Source organism: Sciurus carolinensis, chromosome 10 (genome assembly GCF_902686445.1).
Source record: "Sciurus carolinensis chromosome 10, mSciCar1.2, whole genome shotgun sequence".
Lineage (NCBI taxonomy): Eukaryota > Metazoa > Chordata > Mammalia > Rodentia > Sciuridae > Sciurus > Sciurus carolinensis.
Genome location: NC_062222.1, coordinates 140,789,504 through 140,809,970, shown reverse-complemented (window position 1 = coordinate 140,809,970; position 20,467 = coordinate 140,789,504). Strand labels below are relative to the sequence as shown.

Genomic DNA, 20,467 nt, shown 5'->3' with positions numbered 1-20,467 from the left:
ACCATCTCCATCTCATACACACTGATGATCTCCATCCCACACACAAAACATCACCATCTCATATACACTGACCATCTCCATCCCATACACACTCACCATCTCCACCCCATTCACACTCAATAGCTCCACCCCATTCACACTCTTCATCTCCATACAGTTCACACTCAACACCTCCACCCCATTCACACTCACCATCTCCACCCCATACACACACAATATCTCCACTCCATTCACACTCAACATCTCCACCCCATTCACACTCACCATCCACCCCATTCACACACACCATCTCCATAGTTTACCCTCAACACCTCCATACAGTTCTCACTCACCACCTCCACCCCATTCACACTGGCCACCTCCACCCCAATCATGCTCACTATCTCCACCCCATTCACACCATCTCTACCCCATACACACACAACATCTCCATCCCATTCACACTCACCATCCACCCCATTCACACTCACCATCTCCACTCAATTCACTCTCAACCACTCCACCTCATACATGCTCACCATCTCCATCCCATTCACGCTCACCATGTCCATCCTATTCACACTCACCACTCCACCCCATTCACACTCACCATCTCCACCCCATTCACACTCACCATGTTCATCTTATTCACATTCGTTATCTCCATCCCACATTCACTGCTCCCCTCCATCCAAGCTCCATCCTCCACATTCTTCTTCAGGCTGGGTGCTGTGAAGCACACCTGGGACGCTGAGGCAGGAGGATCGCAATTTCAAAATAAGTTTCTGCAATTTAGAGAGGCCCAAGCAACTTATTAAGACCCTCTCTCTGAATATAAAAAAGTTGGTGGGTGTAACTCAGCAGTTAAGTACTCCTGGTTTCTATCTCATTGCATGCGTGTGCCTCACCCCCACACTAATCTTCTCCAAGGATGTTCTCCTATTCCTGGTTGCTCCTGTCTGCCACAGCCTACAACCCCCATGATAGTTTGTTCCCTCCATGAGCAGGGCTCACTCTTCCCTGGATTTTCCGTGCTGAGATCTGACAGTAGTTTATGTGCACCAACATTTGGGACATAAATATTCACTATCATTATACCTACTTGTTGAATTATTCCCTTTACCAGTATTAAGCGACCTTCTTTGTCTCTTCTGACTAATTTTAGCTTGATGTCTGCTTTGTTGATGTTTTGGTTTAGTTGTGAGGAGGAGAAATGATCAGATTAAGACAGTCTTAACCCAATCAGTGAATTAATCCTCTGACAGGATTAACTGAGTGGTAACTGAAGCAGAGTGGGGTGTGGCTGGAGGAGGTAGATCATTGGCGGTGTGCCTCTGGGGTAGATATTTTGTATCTGGTGCATGGAGTCTCTCTCTCTCTCTCTCTCTCTCTCTCTCTCTCTCTCTCTCTCTCTCTCTCTCTCTCTCTTTCCTTTCTGATCATCATGAGAGCTGCTTCCCTCCACCACACTCTTCTGCCATTATGTTCTGCCTCACCTCAAGTCCTGAGAAATGGAGCCAACTGTCTATGGACTCAAACTTCTGAAACCATGAGTCCCAAATAAACTTTTCCTCCTCTAAAATTGTTCTTGTCAGGTCTTTTAGTCACAGCAGTGAAAAAGCTGACTAAAACAGTCAGATATGAGATAACAACCCCTGCTTGTTTTCAGGTTCCATTTACAAGATATATCAATTTCTATCCTTTCACTTTCAGCCTGCGGCTATCTTTGCCTGCAAGGTGTCTCTTGCAAAAAATATATAGTTGTTTCTTTACTCCATTCTGCCAGCCTATGTTGTTTAATTGAAGAATGCAGATCATTTTATATTCAATGTTATTATAAAGAGTATTTATTAATTCCTGTCATTTTGATTTGTTTCTAATGTTTAATTTGGTCTTGTTTCTCATTTGCTTAGCTACTCTTCAAATGAGATTTATTCATGTGTGAGCTCTGGGGTTTGTTACTTATTTCTTCCATGTGAAGTATTTGCTTAATATTTTCTATAGTGCTGGCTTAGTAGTCATGAATTCTTTTAGTTTCTGTGTTTTTATTTCTTCTTATATTCTGAAGGATAGGTTTGCTTGATACAGCAATCTTGGTTGACATTTCTTTTCTTTGAGGTCTTAGAACACATCACTCCAAGCATTCCTGGTTTTTAGAGTTTGTGCTGAGAAGTTGGAGGTAATTCTGATGGACTTTCCTCTAAATGTGACCTAACATTTTTCTCTTGAGACTTTTAAAATTCTATCCTTGTTCTGTATTTAGACATTTTAATTTTTATTTGTCATGGAAAGTTTCTTTTTTGATCTTGCCTATTTGGTTCTGAATGCCTCCTGTATCTGGATGTCCAAATCATTTTCAAGGTTTGAAAATTTTCTGTAACTATTTACCAGAAGAGGTTATCCATGCCATTTGCCTACATCTCACAACTCTCTTCAATTCCCATGATTTTTAAATTTGATCTCTTAATATTGGTTGCTCATTCTCTTTGTCAATACTATTTGAATGTTCGAGGCCAGCTACTTTGTCTTCCAGCTCTGAGCTTCTGTCTTCAGCATGATCTACTCTATTAGACTTTAATTTCCAATAATTCTGTTTTTTCTTTTTTCAATGTCTCTGAATTTCTCATTCATATTCTGTACTGACTTGCTTAATTCATTCAGTTGTTCTGTGTTCTCTTGAAGTTCCTTGATAATTCTTACAATCATTCTTTTGAATTTTTTATGTGATATTTTATCCACTTAAATATTAATTATGAACTTTACAAGGCACCATGTTACCTTGGTTTTTCATCACTTATATTCCTGTGTTGGGTTTTATGTATCTGTTAGGATGGATTTCTTTCATTCTTGGGGGAAGTGCTTTTTAGGGTACAGTCTTCTTTTGCCAAAGTGTCCTGAGATCCCTTACAGGTTTTGTATCCACAGCCTTTGTGTTAATTCTCTCTTTTTGTTGTAGGAGTGGGTCTGGAGTGTGCCCCCAACCACATTTCTATTTGGGACCTTGTCATTTGTTTTGGGGATTTGTCTCTTCTATTCTTTGCATTAAAGTATAGCTGAAGTTGAGTGTGGTTAATTTGTGTTTAGAGTAAGATATATTGTCTTTTGGCTATATTTGGTTCAGCAGAGGAACCTCTATCCTGTGGGGGGAAACAAATAGGAACACTGAAACAAGCAATATACAGCATTAAGATGAATACCTGGTGACCACAACACCGATCACAAAAACAGGAATGGTGATGTTAGCAGTTGACAACATCAAAAGCAATAAGTAGGCATGAACTAGATCTGGCACATAAAGCAATCCGCAGGTGTCAACTATGTCATCCACAGTAATAATAAGTGCAACAACATAAATGGTGAGAGAGGGAGTTACAAAAACAAATAGTTCTAGATTATGGTAAAATAGCATTCATTAAGAGAAAAGAAAATGTGAAGGAAGGTAGAAGAAAGTTTAGAGTGTTCACACATGAACAGAAATAATGCAGAAGAGATGTACAAGTATAGCTATAAAGATGGAGGGGAAATAGAAAAAAGTAAAGGGAGCAAGAGAGAACAAGAGAATTTGGCTGCTAGTAATACAAGAAAGGAGAGACAGAAATGGTAGAAACAAAAACAAAATAAACAAACCAAAAGTCAAGGAAAAATAACTATTGTAAAATGGGCTAAAAATTAGAAAAAAAAATGTATATGTGTATAAGTCTGCAATCAGCACAGCAAGAACACCAAAAAATAAAATAAAAAAGCAAAAATATTCTTAATGAAAAATGAAAGAATTGTCCCCACTGAGGTGGACACAATTGGATGATCACTGTCTATGCCCGACTGCCCTTCTTTCTGTTTCTTCTTCGGCTATGTACTGAGAGAGAGGGCATGCACATGCAAGGGGCTGGTTGTTGTTAAACCCTACCTCTTTTTGCATTGCTCACTGCCAGTTGTGGTGACCTAAGAGAGAAGCTCTTAGCTCTTAGCTTCTCTTCTCCCCAGTATGAGGTAGGATGGGATGGGAAATATTGTCAGTTGGAGTTTTGTCAGGAGAGACCAGATCAATGCATTTCCAGGGTGGAGCTGCTGTAAGTTCTAAGAGGGAAGTTCCTCTGACTGGGGATTAGGACTAATTAGGACTTTGGAACTTTTTTGGGTGGTATTTGTTCTGGAGAGTTTGGATTAACTCTAAAGCCATAGGGCTTCATGTATGCCAGTCTCTGCTGGGAATCTGGACCTCAGGAGCTCCTGAGAGTCACGCCTGAGGGACAGGTAAGCCAGTCCTCCACAGGTCCCACACACTGCACTGCCCATGATGCAGTCTTCCCAGGCTGAGTCCCTGAATGTATTTCCCATCAACATGTTCAGTTTCCTGACCCTCTTCAGCTGGTCACAAGAGCCTCCAGGCTCAAGGGGAAAGTGAGTTTCACTCCCCTCCGTGCTTCTGACTTGGACTCTCCTGGGTCAGTCTTCTCTGTGCCATTTCACTCCTGTTGAGCTAGGTACACCCTAGGCCACATCGTAGGCGCTTGTCGGGACAGCAGGCAGTGTTTGCTATGACCGCCCAGCTCCTGCAGCAAGCTGCAGCGTGGCCACTTTGGGGACAGATCCTGCCTCAACTCTCTGTAGCAGGTTGAGAAACAGCACCTGTCAAACACCAGTTCACTGTGCAGCCTCTGGATCAGCTAAGTCTAGGCCGCTTCTCTGATCTACAGATTTTCCTGTGCCAGATCTGTCCATGGGGCTTCTCTCTGTGTTTTCCCTCGCCTCTGCAACCAGCTTGGCCCCAGTGTGCTCGCTCTTGTTCTTTGTTCAACGCACCTGAATTTCTGAGTCTCTAAGAGACTGACTGTTTGATATTGAGTTTCAGTGAATTCCCTCTTTCACCCAACTCACTAAGAAGCAGTACTCCTGCTGCTTGGATCCTGAGCCACAGAGTGACTGGAAATATAGCCTCCCCCTGGCCTGCCATCTTGAATTCCCTCAAAACCTGTCACTCTAAAGCTCAACCTCCCATGAAGTCTCAGGGCATGGACAAATGCCATCAAGTTCTTTGCCATGAGTCACGCAGGTGGCCTTTAATCCAGTTCCCAGGGGAGTTTTCACTTCCATCTGAAATCTCATGAATCTGGCCTCTGCTGTCCATATTACTATCAGAATTCTGGTCTTCTGAGTTCTCACCAGAATTCCTGATAAGCTCTGATGATAGCATTTCAGGCTTTCTCTAGTCTACTCCTTCAAACTCTTCTAAATTCCTCCTGAAAACCAATTCCAAAGGCTCTTCCACATCATCAAGCATCTAGTAACCACAAAGGCCCCACTTCTTGGTATGAGCTTTCTGTTTTAGTCAGTTTTCCATCACTATAATGAAATGCCTAAGATAATCAGTTGATAAGAGAAAAAATTTATCTTGGCTCACAATTTCAGAGGTTTCAATTTTAGAGGTTTCTGTTGGCTCCATGGCTGTGGTGCTTTGGAGAGTCGGCACATCACAGAAGGAGCCCAGGGGGAGCAGAGCCCCTCGCCTCCTGGCTGGCACATAACGGAGCACATGGGGGAACCAGGGTCCCATGGTCCTTTCAAGGGAAGCCCTAGGGACCAAGGACCACCCACCGGGCCCCACCTCCTCCTAGCACTGTCACCCTGTGGACCAAGCCTCAGTTCATAGGCCTTTGGGAAACATTAGGCAGAAAAAAGGTAGGTACAGGAAAATAGGAGAGAGGAACAAAGAGAATGGAGGGTTGCAACCCAGAGTGCAGGGCCCCAGTAGCAGAACAGTGCAGAACAGAAAAAATAGGGAGAATCGTTAGATAAATAAAATAAGACAGCCCTCCCAGAACCAAAGCTGTAGTTCCAAAGTGAAGGGTTCCCTCGAATGCCAGCTGAGGGAAGTAGACACACGCTGCCAACACCAAGAGCCAGCACAGCTCACATTCCATGGTGCGAGCAAAAGGCATAGAGTCCACAGTCACACTGTCAGCACTGCAAGCCAGAGGGCTTCGTCCTCCGACTCCAAGGGCAGCAACTCCCAGCACCTCTGATGGAGGGAGGAATGGGGGTCAGGTGGCCACACCCAGTGGGGAGCAGAGGTGGCTGGCCCACAGAGGTAGGTCTCTGGCAGGCACAGGACAGTGACCTCAGGGTGGACACACAGAGGGCTGGTCACTGGGGCAGACACAGGGAAGCCGTGTGCAAGGGACTTGAGAGGAGGGAAGGGAGGCCCAGAGCTGACTGCAGAGACCACATTCGGAGGGACAGGGACATGGTGGCATGAGGAAGAATCCCTAGACCCCCCAGCACCCTGGAGCTCAGTGAAAGGTCAGTTTCCCTCTGCCAAAACCCTGGATGACATTCTGCCAGTTAGCTGTTAATGCTGAGGGAAAAGGGAAGAAAATCACAGTGGGAAACACTACAGAGCCACTGGGTGGACATTTAGACTCACGAAGCAGCGGACAGCAAACTCTCTCCACAGAGGTTCACAGCTCCAGGAAGGCAGTGCTGGAACCATGGGGAGACAGCAAGCCCAGCTGAGGCGGGAGCAGGAAGCAGAAGGTGCACGTGCACCCTCCCTCTGGAGAGAGAAGTGGGGGCCTCCACACCCCATGCAGCATGAGTCTGACCTAAAATTGAAGTGTACATTGGTATGATTACTACATGAACAGATTGATCCAGAGAAAAAACAACAGGTGAGCAGAAACACTGACCGCATTCAATATCCATTTCTGATTAACAATAATACTCAGCAAATGAAAGAGAAGAAAACTTCCTCAGTTCGTTAAAAGATCTCTACCAAGATTCCCAGCAACTCCATATCCTGGGGACTGAACCCAGGAGCACCGAGGCTATAGCTACCTCTGCTTGAGGGTAGAGGGGCTGACAAGAACACCAAGACCAGAAAACCACCCAAGGCTTAGAGAGGAAGACACAAAAGTCATTTCTCAAGGAAGATGTAGGAAACAAAAGAAAAAAAAATACCAGAAAGGAGAAGAAAATTTAGCAATGTAGTTGGTTACAAACTCAGAATACCAGGTCATTCACAGTCTTTGAATCAACAGAAGCAAAAACAAAATGTTGTAAAAGACAATTAACACTGAACTGCATCCAGAGACAATCCTGCAAACTCATAAAAGGCTGTAGGACTCCATGACACCATTACCACGTCACCATCATGGGACCTGTGGGTCTCCGTCACACCATCACCATCATCGGGACTGCGGGATTCCATGACAACACCACCATCAAGGGACCTGTGGGATTCCATGACAACACCACCATCAAGGAGCCTGCGGGATTCCATGACACCACCACCATCAAGGGACCTGCGGGATTCCATGACAACACCACCATCAAGGAGCCTGCGGGATTCCATGACACCACCACCATCAAGGGACCTGCGGGATTCCATGACAACACCACCATCAAGGGACCTGCGGGATTCCATGACAACACCACCATCAAGGAGCCTGCGGGATTCCATGACAACACCACCATCAAGGAGCCTGCGGGATTCCATGACACCACCACCATCAAGGAGCCTGCGGGATTCCATGACACCACCACCATCAAGGGGCCTGCGGGATTCCATGACACCACCACCATCAAGGGGCCTGCGGGATTCCATGACACCACCACCATCAAGGGACCTGTGGGATTCCATGACACCACCACCATCAAGGTGCCTGTGGGATTCCATGACACCACACCATCAAGGGGCCTGTGGGATTCCATGACACTACCACCATCAAGGAGCCTGTGGGACTCCATGACACCATCATCATCACAGGGCCTGTGTGAGACTCCATGACACCATAAACATCACGGGGCCTGAGTGAGTCTCCATGACTCCACCACCATCAAGGATCCTGTGGGATTCCATGAGGTCACCACTATCAAGGAATCTGAAGGATCCCATGACACCATCACCATCACAGGGCCTGCAGGATTTCATGACACCACCACCATCACAGGACCTACCAAACTTCAAGTTCTTTTGTGATATGAAATATGCTGACTTTCAACAGCAGAAAAATAACAATATGTGAGAGAAAGGCATGAATGTGGAGAAGGAAATGGTAGATTTCTAGAGGCACAACCAACGTTCCCACCTGCAGAACTTCTTTCTAAAGGCATGTATGCGTGGGTATCCTCAACTATAGGACCACACCTAGGTATGCATGACAGTAGGATGAGATCTCTGCCTTACATTGGAAACAGAGTAACCTCCTGGATGAACTCAATGCCCACAGGTCAAAGCAAACTGAAACTGGAAGGGCTTCAGAAAGGAGGACTTTTGGAGGGAGGACTTAAGAAGGGAGAATCTTCAGTAGGAAGAACTACTGAAGAGAGGACTTTAGAAGGGAAGACTTCAGGAGAAAGGACTCCAGAAGGGAGGACTTCTGTAGGGAGGACTTAAGGAGGGAATATCTGTAGGAGGAAGGACTTGAGGAGGGAGGAACTTTAAGATGGAAGACTTTCAGAAAGGGGACTTTAGGAGGGAGGAACTTCAGGAGGAAGGAACTTCTGGGGGGAGGACTTAAGGAGGGAGGAACTTCTGGAGGGAGGAACTTCAGGAGGGAGGAACTTCAGAAGGGAGGATTTTAAGAAGGAGGACTTTAGGAGGAAGTCTTTCAATGGTTGGAACACAGGTCTCACAGGACAGCTTAATAAATGTGACTGCCTTCTTGCCAAATGAGATGACTGTGCTGTGGGGGCAAGTGGTGCTGTGGCAGGACATTCAACTCCATCCCAGGCAGCAGTGCTTGGAAGTGGGACCTCCTGGAGGGACAGATCAGTGCCATTACTGCAGGTCGGTGCATGGTGGTGTGGGACCCAGGAAGGGCCAGCCTGGCCCTCCTTGCTTTCTTGCTCTTCTTCCTGGAGCCAGTCCAGGGTGGCTCAGCTCCACAGCTCTGGCCAGCAACCTGGGACTTCCCAGCCTTCAGAAGCACCACTGTATAAGTGTGCAAGTTTACTCTAGTGTATAAGTTTCCCAGCCTCAGCTGTTTTGTTATGGCAACAGAAATGGACAGACAAGTCATGTCTAGAGAATGGGTAATGAAATCCAAAATAAAGAAAGCAATTTTTTGAAAGCAAGAGGATAGGAGCACAGAACACGCTAGATGATCAGGAAAGACACTTACTTGTGGTCGTGGGAATGCAATCGAGGATGAGACAACACCTCACAGTACTGAGAGCGACAGAGGCTGGGACACAGGGAGAGGCACACGCCTGCACTGTTGAAACTTCTCTGTTCACTGCAACCCTGCAGCACCCACAGAGCCCAATGTACATGCCCTGGCCACACCTAGGCCTGGGGCCCAGGTGAGGCTTAGTGTTTTCTGTGACTGTAACACATTACCTGAAGCTGGGTGCTTTATACAAAAAGGCAGGTTACTTAGCTCACAGTTTTGGAGATGATGTGAGGCCAGCATTTGCTGATTTCTTGTGCTGCATCACAACATGGCAGATGGCATCAGAGTGGGGCAGGTATGAGAGGCAGAGCCCACATGGACAGATAGGAGCAAGAGGCAGGGAGAACCAGGATTGATCTTCTTATAACAACCTTCTTGAGAGACCAGCTCCCATCTGAGGGTAAGGAACCTTAGTGACCTCAGGACCTTGTACTAACCCCAGCTCTTAAAGGTACCACACCTCTTTCTACAGCCACCCTAGGGACTGAGCTTCTCATACAGGAACCTTTGGGGAACAGGCCCAACCACATCCAGACCATAGCAACAGGCAATGGCTCTTCACTGCAGTACCAATTATAATAATGAAAAAGGAAATGTGCTGAGAGCCTCTCCACAGGGGACACAGAACAACGGGAGGCACATCAGAACAAGTGAGCCAGTGACAGTTGTCAGTCACACAGGCCACGTGAGTCTCAGAATGGCAATGTTGAATACAAAAAGCATATTAAATACAGTGTGCTGCACTCCCATGGTGTTCCAAGTGCAAAGAATGCAATGTAGCATTGTGGGCACTCTTGATTATGCAGAGCCCAGAAACAGGCCTGGGGAAGAGCACACCATCAGCTGTGTGGTGACTGCAGGCTTCGGAAAGATGTCGGGGAGCTCAGGCTACCTAATCTTTAAAGATAAAAGACACGTGGACCAAGTAAGGGAAAGAAGTCTAAACTTCAGATTTTAGATGTCTGGATTTTGATGACAGTGCCAATGGGTAGCTCAGGCACCTGTGTTACGTTGTGCACTCTGTGCTCAAGATGTGTCCTAATTCAAAACCCAAGAGGCAGTTCCAGACTGGTGGTCAGCAGTCACTGGCCCCACGTGACTTGCAGCATGCAAAATACAGCTGGTTCGCAGGGAGTATGTTCTACATGTAACACAGGACTCACTTCCAGACTCAGAATGAAACAAAGAATGTGAAGCCTCTCTGTCCTCCAGTTCTCCCAGGATGGGGCGTGGGGGCCTGAATTAGGGGAGGCACTGCAGACAGGCACCCTGGCATTCGGGCTTCTGGCTGTGCTGGCTCTGATTGACAGCTGCTGGTGAAGACTGTGAGGTCAATCCTCGGAGAGTGCTAAGCTGAAGGACTTGGTGACAGATGTGTGCAGGGATCCCAGGGCAGGACTCCAGAGTGGGTGGGCTCGGGTGAGTCAGTCATCTGAGAAGGAACATGTTGAGTTTGGGGAGAAGGCTGCATTAGGGATCTGGAGCATGGAAGCTGGACAGTGAGCAGGAAGCAGCAGCAAGGATGTGATCTGCCCACCTGCCACCTGAGTTACAAAGCTCCCACACACCACCCAGGGCCGAGCCTCAGTCCTGCTTTGTCTCAGACCCCAGGAGAGCAACTGAACTCACAGTGCATGCAGCAAGACTCAGCCCAGAACTCACAGTGCATGCAGCAAGACTCAGCCCAGAACTCACAGTGCATGCAGCAAGACTCAGCCCAGAACTCACAGTGCATGCAGCAAGACTCAGCCCAGAACTCACAGTGCATGCAGCAAGACTCAGCCCAGAACTCACAGTGCATGCAGCAAGACTCAGCCCAGAACTCACAGTGCATGCAGCAAGACTCAGCCCAGAACTCACAGTGCATGCAGCAAGACTCAGCCCGGAACTCACAGTGCATGCAGCAAGACTCAGCCCGGAACTCACAGTGCATGCAGCAAGACTCAGCCCGGAACTCACAGTGCGTGCAGCAAGACTCAGCCCGGAACTCACAGTGCGTGCAGCAAGACTCAGCCCGGAACTCACAGTGCGTGCAGCAAGACTCAGCCCGGAACTCACAGTGCGTGCAGCAAGACTCAGCCCGGAACTCACAGTGCATGCAGCAAGACTCAGTCCAGCCCCACAGAGCACAGGCGCTGCTCTAAGCCCAGTCTTCCCCAGGGAAGTGACCATTCAGCATGCAGGGCCCCTGAGGTACGCCCTCCGGACCATTAGTTGTGAGGAGCTGACGTCCAGGCCACACTGGCCACATAGGGAGATCCCAGGGCTCCTGCAGGGTCCTCAGTAAATGGTGCCCTCTCCTTCGCCCAGTGACAAGCATCTAAGGGCACTGCTGCTTGAGCCTAGACAGGGTGCAGAGCCCTCCCTGTCGCAGCCCAGCCTTGAGGAATGGAGAAGGATGGCAGAGAGGGAGTGTGGGCGCCAGCAGGAGCAGCAGCATGTGTGGGTGGTTGCACGGCGCGGGCAAGCTTCAGTGTGGGAGAGCGCGAAATCACGCACTTAAGGAAAAAATAACCCAAGTTAGGCTACCCAAGCAAGAGGGCTGTCACCACCAGGCCTCCAAGACCCTCCAAGGTCGTACCTGTTCCCATGGAGAGGGGGACAACCGTGTAGGAAGCCTTGTGGCAAAGGGATTTGGGGAATGTGGGAATCTGAGTGACAATGATCTCCAGCTGGGAGCTCATAACTTGAACAGGTTGGAGCTGCCTCTGAGCTTCTGCCCTGCCTGAGGCTGGCAGGCCCCAGGAATCCAGGCATCTCTTCCTGGGGAAGCAGCCTGTCCAGAGCAGCCCTTGCTCAGGCCTTCTGCCCAGTGGAACCTGCTCAGCTGGAATAGGAATCTCTGGAAGGCCTCAGGGTTTTCCCCCTCACATGGCTGCTTTTAATATTTCTTCCTTGTTTAGGCCACTCATCCGGCATGTCTATTCAGGACCGTGAACACCCTGGTCTGACACGCACTGGCCTTGTCCAACAACACAGGGAGGATTTCCTTCATGCCTGTACCTGTGGCCCCAGGAGTTGTTCCAGCACCCAACCCAGAGAGACGGGTACTTTCTGGGGGAGGGGGACATTGCCCATTCCTACACTGGTGAGAGCAGAAGTCCCCCTTCCCCACTGAAGCCAGGACACAACAGCTGCTATGAGCGCTTTTGGTGAATGAACATCCTAGGTACTGCCAGAACCCAAGTATTTTGGACCATAAAGCACTCTGTGTGCACTCTGAAAGCCCTTGCTTCCTCAGGGTAGGTACCTGTGCCTCATCCATCCCTTCACCACCTCCTGCCTCCCGCCTCCTGCCTCCCGCCTCCTGCCTCCCACCTCCTGCCTCCCAGTTCCTGTACCCCACCTCCTGCCTCCCAGCACCTGTCTCCCACCTCCTCCCTCCCCACTCCTCCTTCCTCCCTCCTCCTTCCCCCCTCCTGCATCCCACCTCCTCCCTCCACCTCCTGTACCCCACCTCCTGCTTCCCACCATGTACATTTCATCCCCTGCACCCTACCTCCTGCATCCTGCCCATGACATTCCACCATGTACATCAGTCTCCCTTTATCCATACGATATGTTCCTAGGGTACCAAACCATAAAAATGTGTTATTCACATTTTCATATATATACCCATGATGAATTCAAATTTATAAGTTAAGTGCAGTAAGAGATTAACAAAAGTAACTGATTTCAGCTCAAAGCTAGACACCCTTATTTGCGGCAAATGGTTAGCTGTCATTCCTTCCGGGGAATTCCTTCCTGAAGTATCCTCGCGTCAGCTCAGTGCTTTCTGGAAGAGAACGCTTCGCCGTCGGTTGGAACTGTTTTCTGTTCATATCTTCTACCCACACATTTAATGCCTTTTTCATCTAAATTAAGCACTTACCACATACCATCACCATAAATTTAGCAGGTGCAACAGCAAAACTAGCAGGAATTTCTTTCCTTCTTCATGGTTTCATGAATAGATTTATTCTTACTGTGGATCTTAGAATATGATGTTTTTCTTTTCTGGAATCAAGAACTTTCACCTTTTCTCTTCAAGGAAGCATTTTACAGTTTCTCTTTGGCATGTCCTAGTTGCCAGCTATACCACTCTTAAACTTTGGGGCCATTATTAAATAAAATATTAATCCTGGAACACAAGCGGTGTGATGCGACAGTTCACCTGATAACTGAGATAGCTACTGAGTGATTAACGGGTGGGTAGAGTGGACATGGGGATATGCTGGACAAAGGAGTGATTCATGTCCCAGGCAGGAAAGAGTGGGATGGTGCAAGGTTTCATCATGCTACCCAGAAAGGAGCATAATTTAAAACTTATGGGCTGCATCACTCTGGAATTTTCCATTTACTACTTTCCATTTAATACATTTTCAACTGAAGTTGACCAAGGTAACTGAAATTGGAGAAAACAAAACCATGGGTACAGTACATCCTACAATGTTCACTCTTATCAAGTGAATCCCACCTCTTGCCTCCCACCCCATGTACCCACCCTCCTGAATCCCACCTCCTGCACCCCAGCACCTGCCTGCACCTCCCATATCCCAGCACCTGCCTCTACCTCCTCCATCCCAGCACCTGCACCCCACCTCCTGCAGCTCACTTCCTGCATCCCAGCACCTGCACCCCACCTCCTGCATCCCAGCACCTGCATCCCAGCACCTGCACCCCACCTCCTGCATCCCAGCACCTGCATCCCAGCACCTGCACCCCACCTCCTGCATCCCACCTCCTCACTCCCACCTCCTGTATCCCAGCAACTGCACCTCACCTCTTCCTGGTGCCGCACCTGGTAGCTCTTGTTGGCTCCTCCCATCCCTAGAGCACCCACATAAAAGCTGGCAGGATGGTTCCCCTCCTTCTTGCATGCTTCTGAGTGTGGTCACATGACCTGACATGTTCAGGTAATGCTGCACCAAGTGGTGTGGTAGTGACAGTAAGTGAGATTAGCAGGGAACTAGCATCACATCAAAGGGGAGGCAAAGCCTGCCCTCCATGGCAGTTGGCAGGTGCTCCAGGGCCTGAGGGTGGGAAGATAGGAGCCAGCTGTCCAAGGCAAGGCAACCAGGGGCCCAGCACCACTGAGGAGAGAACCAGCAAAGGGCCCAGAAAAAGCGAGCTCACTTCTACCTCCCACCTGCAGCATGTGGGCATCTGGCCACTTTTCATATGGTCAGTCAGAAACAGGACAGTAGCCAGAAAAGCATGAATCCGAAGTATACTATGTTTTTAAAACAGGTTTTATTGATCTGACAGTGACGTTCCACTGAGGACCAATGGCTGACAAAAAGGCGAAATGTGTATCAGATCAGGGCCTCTCCAGGGGAAACTGCCTGTAACGGGCTCCTCCAGGACCTCCAAAATGCAGAGGCTGGTGGACAACTGTCAGGACCACCAGGCTCTCCTGCCACCCAGGGCTGCCCAGGAGGGTTCAAGCAGAGGACACAAGGATCCTTGTGTTCCATTTTGCTAATTTAAATTATGTTTTCCATTTTGTTACTGTTTTTTTTTTCTGTTGGTTACAGTACTACAGAACAGCAAATTAGGTCAAGACGTTGGATCATCAGGAAATTAAACCTGTTCACATCAGGTTGCTGTCTTTCTCAGACAAGAAGAAGGGACATGGGTCTACATTCGGTTGATGACTGTTCGGCTGCCAGAGGTCACTTCTCAGGCCTCTACTGTTCCCTACTTTCCTATTTCAGTGATAAAACATGCCTTGGGGAGATCATGACCTGGAGGGCACTGCAGGACCATGGCCTTTGTCCACTTGCATAGGTGCCAGGCCCTTGGAGGATGGAGGAAGAGGGTGCAGAGAGGGTGTAGAGTCCTGCATGGTAACGTCCCAACCCCACACCTGCAAGGAGTCTAGGGATGCAGCCTGGCAGCCTCCTTCTTACCTAGGCCCCAACATACTCTCTGTCATGACACACTGAGCTGCACTGCCCAAGACCAGGGGCTGTCCACCTGCCTGACCCCACCTTTCTGTCCTCCCTGCCCAGCCCACCTTCTTGTTCTTACCTGCCCAGACTAACCTGCCAGCCCCATTTGCCGGCCCCACCTGCCTGTCCTCCAGATGTGGCCAGTGGCTCAACAACTGCTGGGGCCCCGGGGTAGTTCCCCTTAGGCTTGTCCTGCATGTGATGCCAAAGCAGGGGCAGCAAGGCCAGCTCGTGGCCCTGGATGGGTTCCACTTGAGTTCCCCTGGCACAGCTGCTGTCCTGGCCCTCAGACACTGCCCAGGAGGCCATGTGTGTGTGCACACGCGTGTATTCATCGTGTCCGTATGCCTGCATGTGCGCGTCTGTGCAGTGCCTGAGGATGTGTGCAGGTACTGGTGGCGGCATGCACACTCATGCACACTTGTGCACCTGTGCTCACAGCTCCTCCTGCACTGCACCAAGGCTCTAGCCAGGGGTCAGAACCTCAGCTGTAAGCTCTTCACATGCACATCAACCGACCATCTGACTGATTTTTCAATTTAAATGATTGTTTAATTGAATTTTCATTCAAAAGCTCAGTTTTGTGGCTCAGGTTAAAGGTACCCAGGGCAGAGAACCCCACCTGTCTTCCCCCTCTGACTAAGGAAGGGCATGAAAACCCAGATATCTAAAGGTTTGCTGAGCCTAAGGAAACATGACTCGCTGGGAGTTCACTGCCCAGTTTCGTGCACAGCATTATGTTACCTTTATTAACGTGGCCCTTCAGCTCTAGACCCTGCCCACATTCGCAGTGCACTCCTGCTGAACCAGATCGCACCTTTATGATAAATAATGACTCACAAACACACGTTCAGCCTTCGGAAAGATGCTAGAATGTGTGTTTAATTTTGGCATTTTATCATCCTAAAACTCCTGGCAGGAAGCAGAATAAGACCCACTTGAAGAAGGGTCAAGAGCTGGCCTTATTTTCTAGGTAGCACAATTCAGTTCTGAGTGGCTAACTGAACATTCCAGAAAAGCAGAACCAACATATGCAAAACCTGCAGCCAGGAGTGGAGTGTCAAGGGGCAACAGGAAGTTAGTCCAATCAGGAGGCAAGGTGGCTTCCACACCCTCCACTCCTTCCCTGAGAGCTGATCTTTGTTACATCTGAGTTTAGGGAGAGTGGGATTCTGTTTTCTCTAATAAACCATAAAAATGATGACTTGATACCCCACATCTCACATCCAGCTCTGTGAAAGTAGAGCTTACTGTTTCTGTGGAGTTGGGAAGCTCAGTCTTGAACTGGCCCACCTAGTGTGCTGGTCCTGGGGAAGAGGCTAGCTCACCTAAGGCTGGGGAAATGCCCTCCCTCCTGCACCCCAGGTCCCCCTGCTGCCCCAGGGCTCAGGACACAGATGACACCCTCTTGCACCAGTCCCTGGCTGCAGGACCTGCCTTCCCTATCCTTTAGTTGTCTGCTTTACCCCAAGGAAAGCCTGAAACTTTAGAGACCTGACCGATAGCAAATTTGAAAGCTCCATAAGGCATTTGACATGTTGAGCTGTATAAAGCATGTAAGACAAAACAGCTCAGAAAACACAAAGGTGGGCACTGATTACACGTCCTCTGGTTTGTCAAGGCAACTGTTCTACAGGGAGGACCCTGTGCTCACCCAGCAGGTGGAGGGGCCTGGCTGCCTCAGGAAGGCTCTGCTCCCAATAGAAAACACCTGCCATGTGGATTTGAATTAGGTAGATATGGAAGTGGTTTAGGTCACTTTGTGCTGCACTTGGGACATTTCTGCTTAGGCCAATGGCCAGAGGGATGCTTGTCCTGGGGCAGAAGGGGTCAAATAAACCAACAATAGGACCAGCAAGTCAGGCTGAACGCTTTTGCTCACCCTGCCCCCAGGACAGCACAGGGCTGATACGGGCAGTGCCCTGTGCATGAGAACCCAGTAAGCTGGTTGAGAGCCATTCCTTTTCCTGGGGCAGCTTCAGTACAGCCGGGTGAGGACTGGACTTGCTGCCTCTTGATCAGAACCCCAAGTTTCGCAGGAACTGACTGAGCATCAGTGGGACAGGCTTGCACCTCCACAGTTAGCACACTGAGAGGGAAAAGGTCAAGGCAGCCCAGCCAGGTCCCAGATGGGACTGGTTCACCAGCGGTGCAGGGGAGCTCTGGACAGGGTACCTGGGGGCTGAGGAGAGGTCCTACCTCAGAGCCTGCACCCAGAAACTGTACACTATCCTTAAATTTCAACTTTTTCACAGAAGTGGACTCCTGCACACCATGAAGATATTACACAATCTCCCTGACTCCCTTCATCCCAAGTGCTTCATGCTGGTGCCTACACGGTAGAGTATACTGTCCCCTACTCCCAACTGCAGAGGACACACACTTTGGGACCAGGGTGGGACTCTGCTCCCAGCTGATCAGTCAACTCCCTGGCTCGACACAAAGATTCCAGGCACAAGGAAGTCAGATAACCTTTTTCCAAGACTAGCAGCCGGCCCCGCAGAAGGATGGACACACACTGCGCCGTCATATGAAGTTCATTCCACGTTGTGCAAACATGCACACACACATCCTAGTTTAGTTTAAAAGTATGACCTTCACATTCATTAAGGCTATTTAAGGGGTATATTTTAGATGAAATGCTATATTCAAAATTACCAGAGTAATGAGTTTACAGGAAAATTATCTTTGCAGAAAAACTATGACTGTGATTTTCCAAAATAGGATTAGATTGTTCATATGTATTAACCAAAAATAAATTCTACTGCTTTGCAGCAGAAACCACACAGCCAGTTTCCAAAAACAGAATGAAAGTGTCTGGTATCAGTGTCTGCACACTCAGCGAGCTAGCTCAGAGACAGGCAGACTGAGCCAACAGCTGGCAGAACACAGGTCCTGACCCAGTGCGGCCATTCCTCCCATGCTCGTTTGCGTGTAGACACCCTCTAACTCCAAGTTGATGAACATTCTCCAGTAACACAGCGATTAATTTAATAAAGGAACTCACCAACTTCAAATTGCAATAAATTTACCGAACATTGTCACTGTTTATGGAGAGCTTTACAGTAAGAAAGTGTCGGCTGAAGCAGGCACATGGGGTCGCAGTGTTGCTGCCCGGCGGCACCTTCTCCTTGGGTTCCTACAGGACCGCGGCTTTTGTCTGTAGCTCAGCCGAGGTCCTCGAAGGAAATCACGCTCCCTGCGCGCGCTCCGGGACCTCACCGCAGCCCCAGGGAACCGACTTGCCAAAAAGAAGTGCATCCGGCAGGCCGACCCAAAACATTTATTGTAAACTTTAAATGGAATCCGGATACGAACGACACAGAAGAGAAACGTCCTGGACACAGAAACGATAATACTGGTGGACTGTCCAGTTGTCACGGAGCTGTTGCTCCCGCGAGGCCTGGCTTGGGACCCTCCCCTGGGCTCTAGCGGGAGGCGTGAGTGCAGGGACCCGGCCTGGGACTCAGCAGGCCCGCCTCGGCTCCCAGGGGCGCGCCGCCTCACAGGGCGGTCGGCAACAGTACGGGTAGGAGGCGTTGAGGTCGGGGTCCGAGGGCGCGTACCCGGGCAGCTCCACCGACGGGTGTCCGCCGCAGCACACCTCCACGCCCGCCTCGTCGAACGCGTGGAAGACACCCACGTTAATGTAGGACACTGCGTGGTGCGCCGCGAAGCCCGCGCAGTCCCCGGGGGCAGCGAAGTCGGACTCCTCCGGGGACAGGATGGAGGCCTCGCTCGGCCGTGGCTGCAGCCGTCGTCCCCGCCGACCCCGCCGTCCTCGCCGAGCGCGGGAGGATGGCGGCTGCGCACGGAGCCCAGGGATGCCACGGGGCCGCGCCAGGGCCCGACCTGCCCTCCGCCGGCCGCGCCGGCCCCTCCGGGCCTGCGACGACTTGTAGTTCTTGACTAGCAGAAGGCTGAGCAGGCCCAGCAGACACTCGAGCGAGTTGAAGATGGTAGAGAGCACCAGGCCGCGCTGGTAGTCCTTGAGCTGGCGGCACTTGGCGGACGTGGCGCTGTCCAGGGTGCTGCGGGAGCGCGGCGCCCCTGGGGCCGGGCCCGGGGCCGCTGCTGCGGGGCTGGGGACCGCGGCGGGAGCGCGCGGGGGCAGGCAGTAATGGGAGTACTTGCGTTCCACCAGCGACACCGTGTCGCCGTCGATCACGGCGCCCGCGAAGGCGCTCAGGACCCCGAGCATGAAGACCAGGACGCCCAACAGCAGCAGGTTCTGGCTGTTCACCGGCCCCGGGGGCCCCGCCGCCGCCCCCGCCTCGCCCGGTGCGGCCTCCGGAGCGCCCTCGGGAGCCGCGGGAACCCCTAGCCTTGGGCCTGGCCCCGGTCCCGGCCCGGCAAGGGGCGCGTCCCGGGGCCCGCAGCAGAGCAGGGCGGCGCCGAGCAGTGAGAGGCCAGCAGCCAGTAGCAGCCCCGAGTAGAAGGCGCCGGCGGCAGCCCCCAGTCGGAACGGCTCCCCGCGCAGCTCCGAGCCCAGAGAGAAGCACTTAAGGCCGACGGCGGCGGCGCTGAGTGCGCAGGCGAGCAGCAGGCAGGAGGAGAGCGCGGCGCAGGCCCCGCGGACGCTCCACTTCATCCTCCGCGCCCGAGCCGGCCCGCACCCCGCGCGCCCGCCGCCGCCCGCCGCCGCCCCCGCCGCCTGCGCCTCCTCCCGGCGCCGCGCGGCCGGACCGCCGGCCTCCTCCTCATCCTCCCGCGTCCTCCCGGTCCCGCGCCACCGCCGCCGGAGCCCGCATCCTCCGCCTCCCGCCGCCGCGACCCCGCGCCGGGAACCGAGGCGGCGCCGAGCACCGCAGGGCGCGCGCGCCCCCTCCCCAGCCCGTGGCGCCCCTCCCGGACGCGTGCCCCCCCACCCGCCCGCGGCCCCGAGCGCCTCGCCCTGGCGCCGCCCCCCTCCACTCTCCCCAGCCCCCGGCCGCCCCCAGGACGCCCCTCTGCCCCGCCCAAGAAGAGGCGCCTCTTGCCGCCTCGTCTCAGCTTTTCTGCCCTCCCCCTGCTGATGCCCCAACCCAGTGCCCGCCGCTTTGGGAACGCCACCCCACCCCGGTCTATCTCTCCCGGACCCCCTGGGCCCCACCTCCAACACCTCCCACCTTTCCGTGCCTACCAGTGCGCCTCCCTATCCACCCCGCCCGACCGCTCTCCACGCCCACCCTCCTGCCAGCTCTTGGAGGCCCGAGGAAGTTAGCTGGGGGCGCTGGGAGATGGTGCGAGGGGAGCCAGGTGCTGAGGGGCTGCTGGGGGATGCGGGACGGAGCCTGGATCTCGGGGAAGTGCGGGCATGTGCGGGTGGGGGTGGGGAGTGTGTGCGGTGTGCTTTGTGTGTGAGGGGTGCGTTTGGTGGTGTCGTCTATGTGGTGTGTCGTG

At 51.3% G+C, this 20,467-nt stretch overlaps 1 protein-coding gene across 1 annotated transcript; it reads right to left on the bottom strand.

Annotated features, from left to right (window-relative positions):
• Positions 1-3,089: 3,089 nt before the first annotated feature.
• Tmem271 (transmembrane protein 271) lies at positions 3,090-19,800 on the bottom strand. Its single transcript, XM_047566896.1, has 2 exons — positions 18,093-19,800; positions 3,090-3,116 (listed from the first exon to the last, which is right to left on the bottom strand). The coding sequence occupies exon 1, from the start codon at positions 19,674-19,676 to the stop codon at positions 18,552-18,554; it is 1,125 nt and encodes a 374-aa protein (XP_047422852.1). The 5' UTR covers positions 19,677-19,800; the 3' UTR covers positions 3,090-3,116; positions 18,093-18,551.
• Positions 19,801-20,467: the final 667 nt, after the last annotated feature.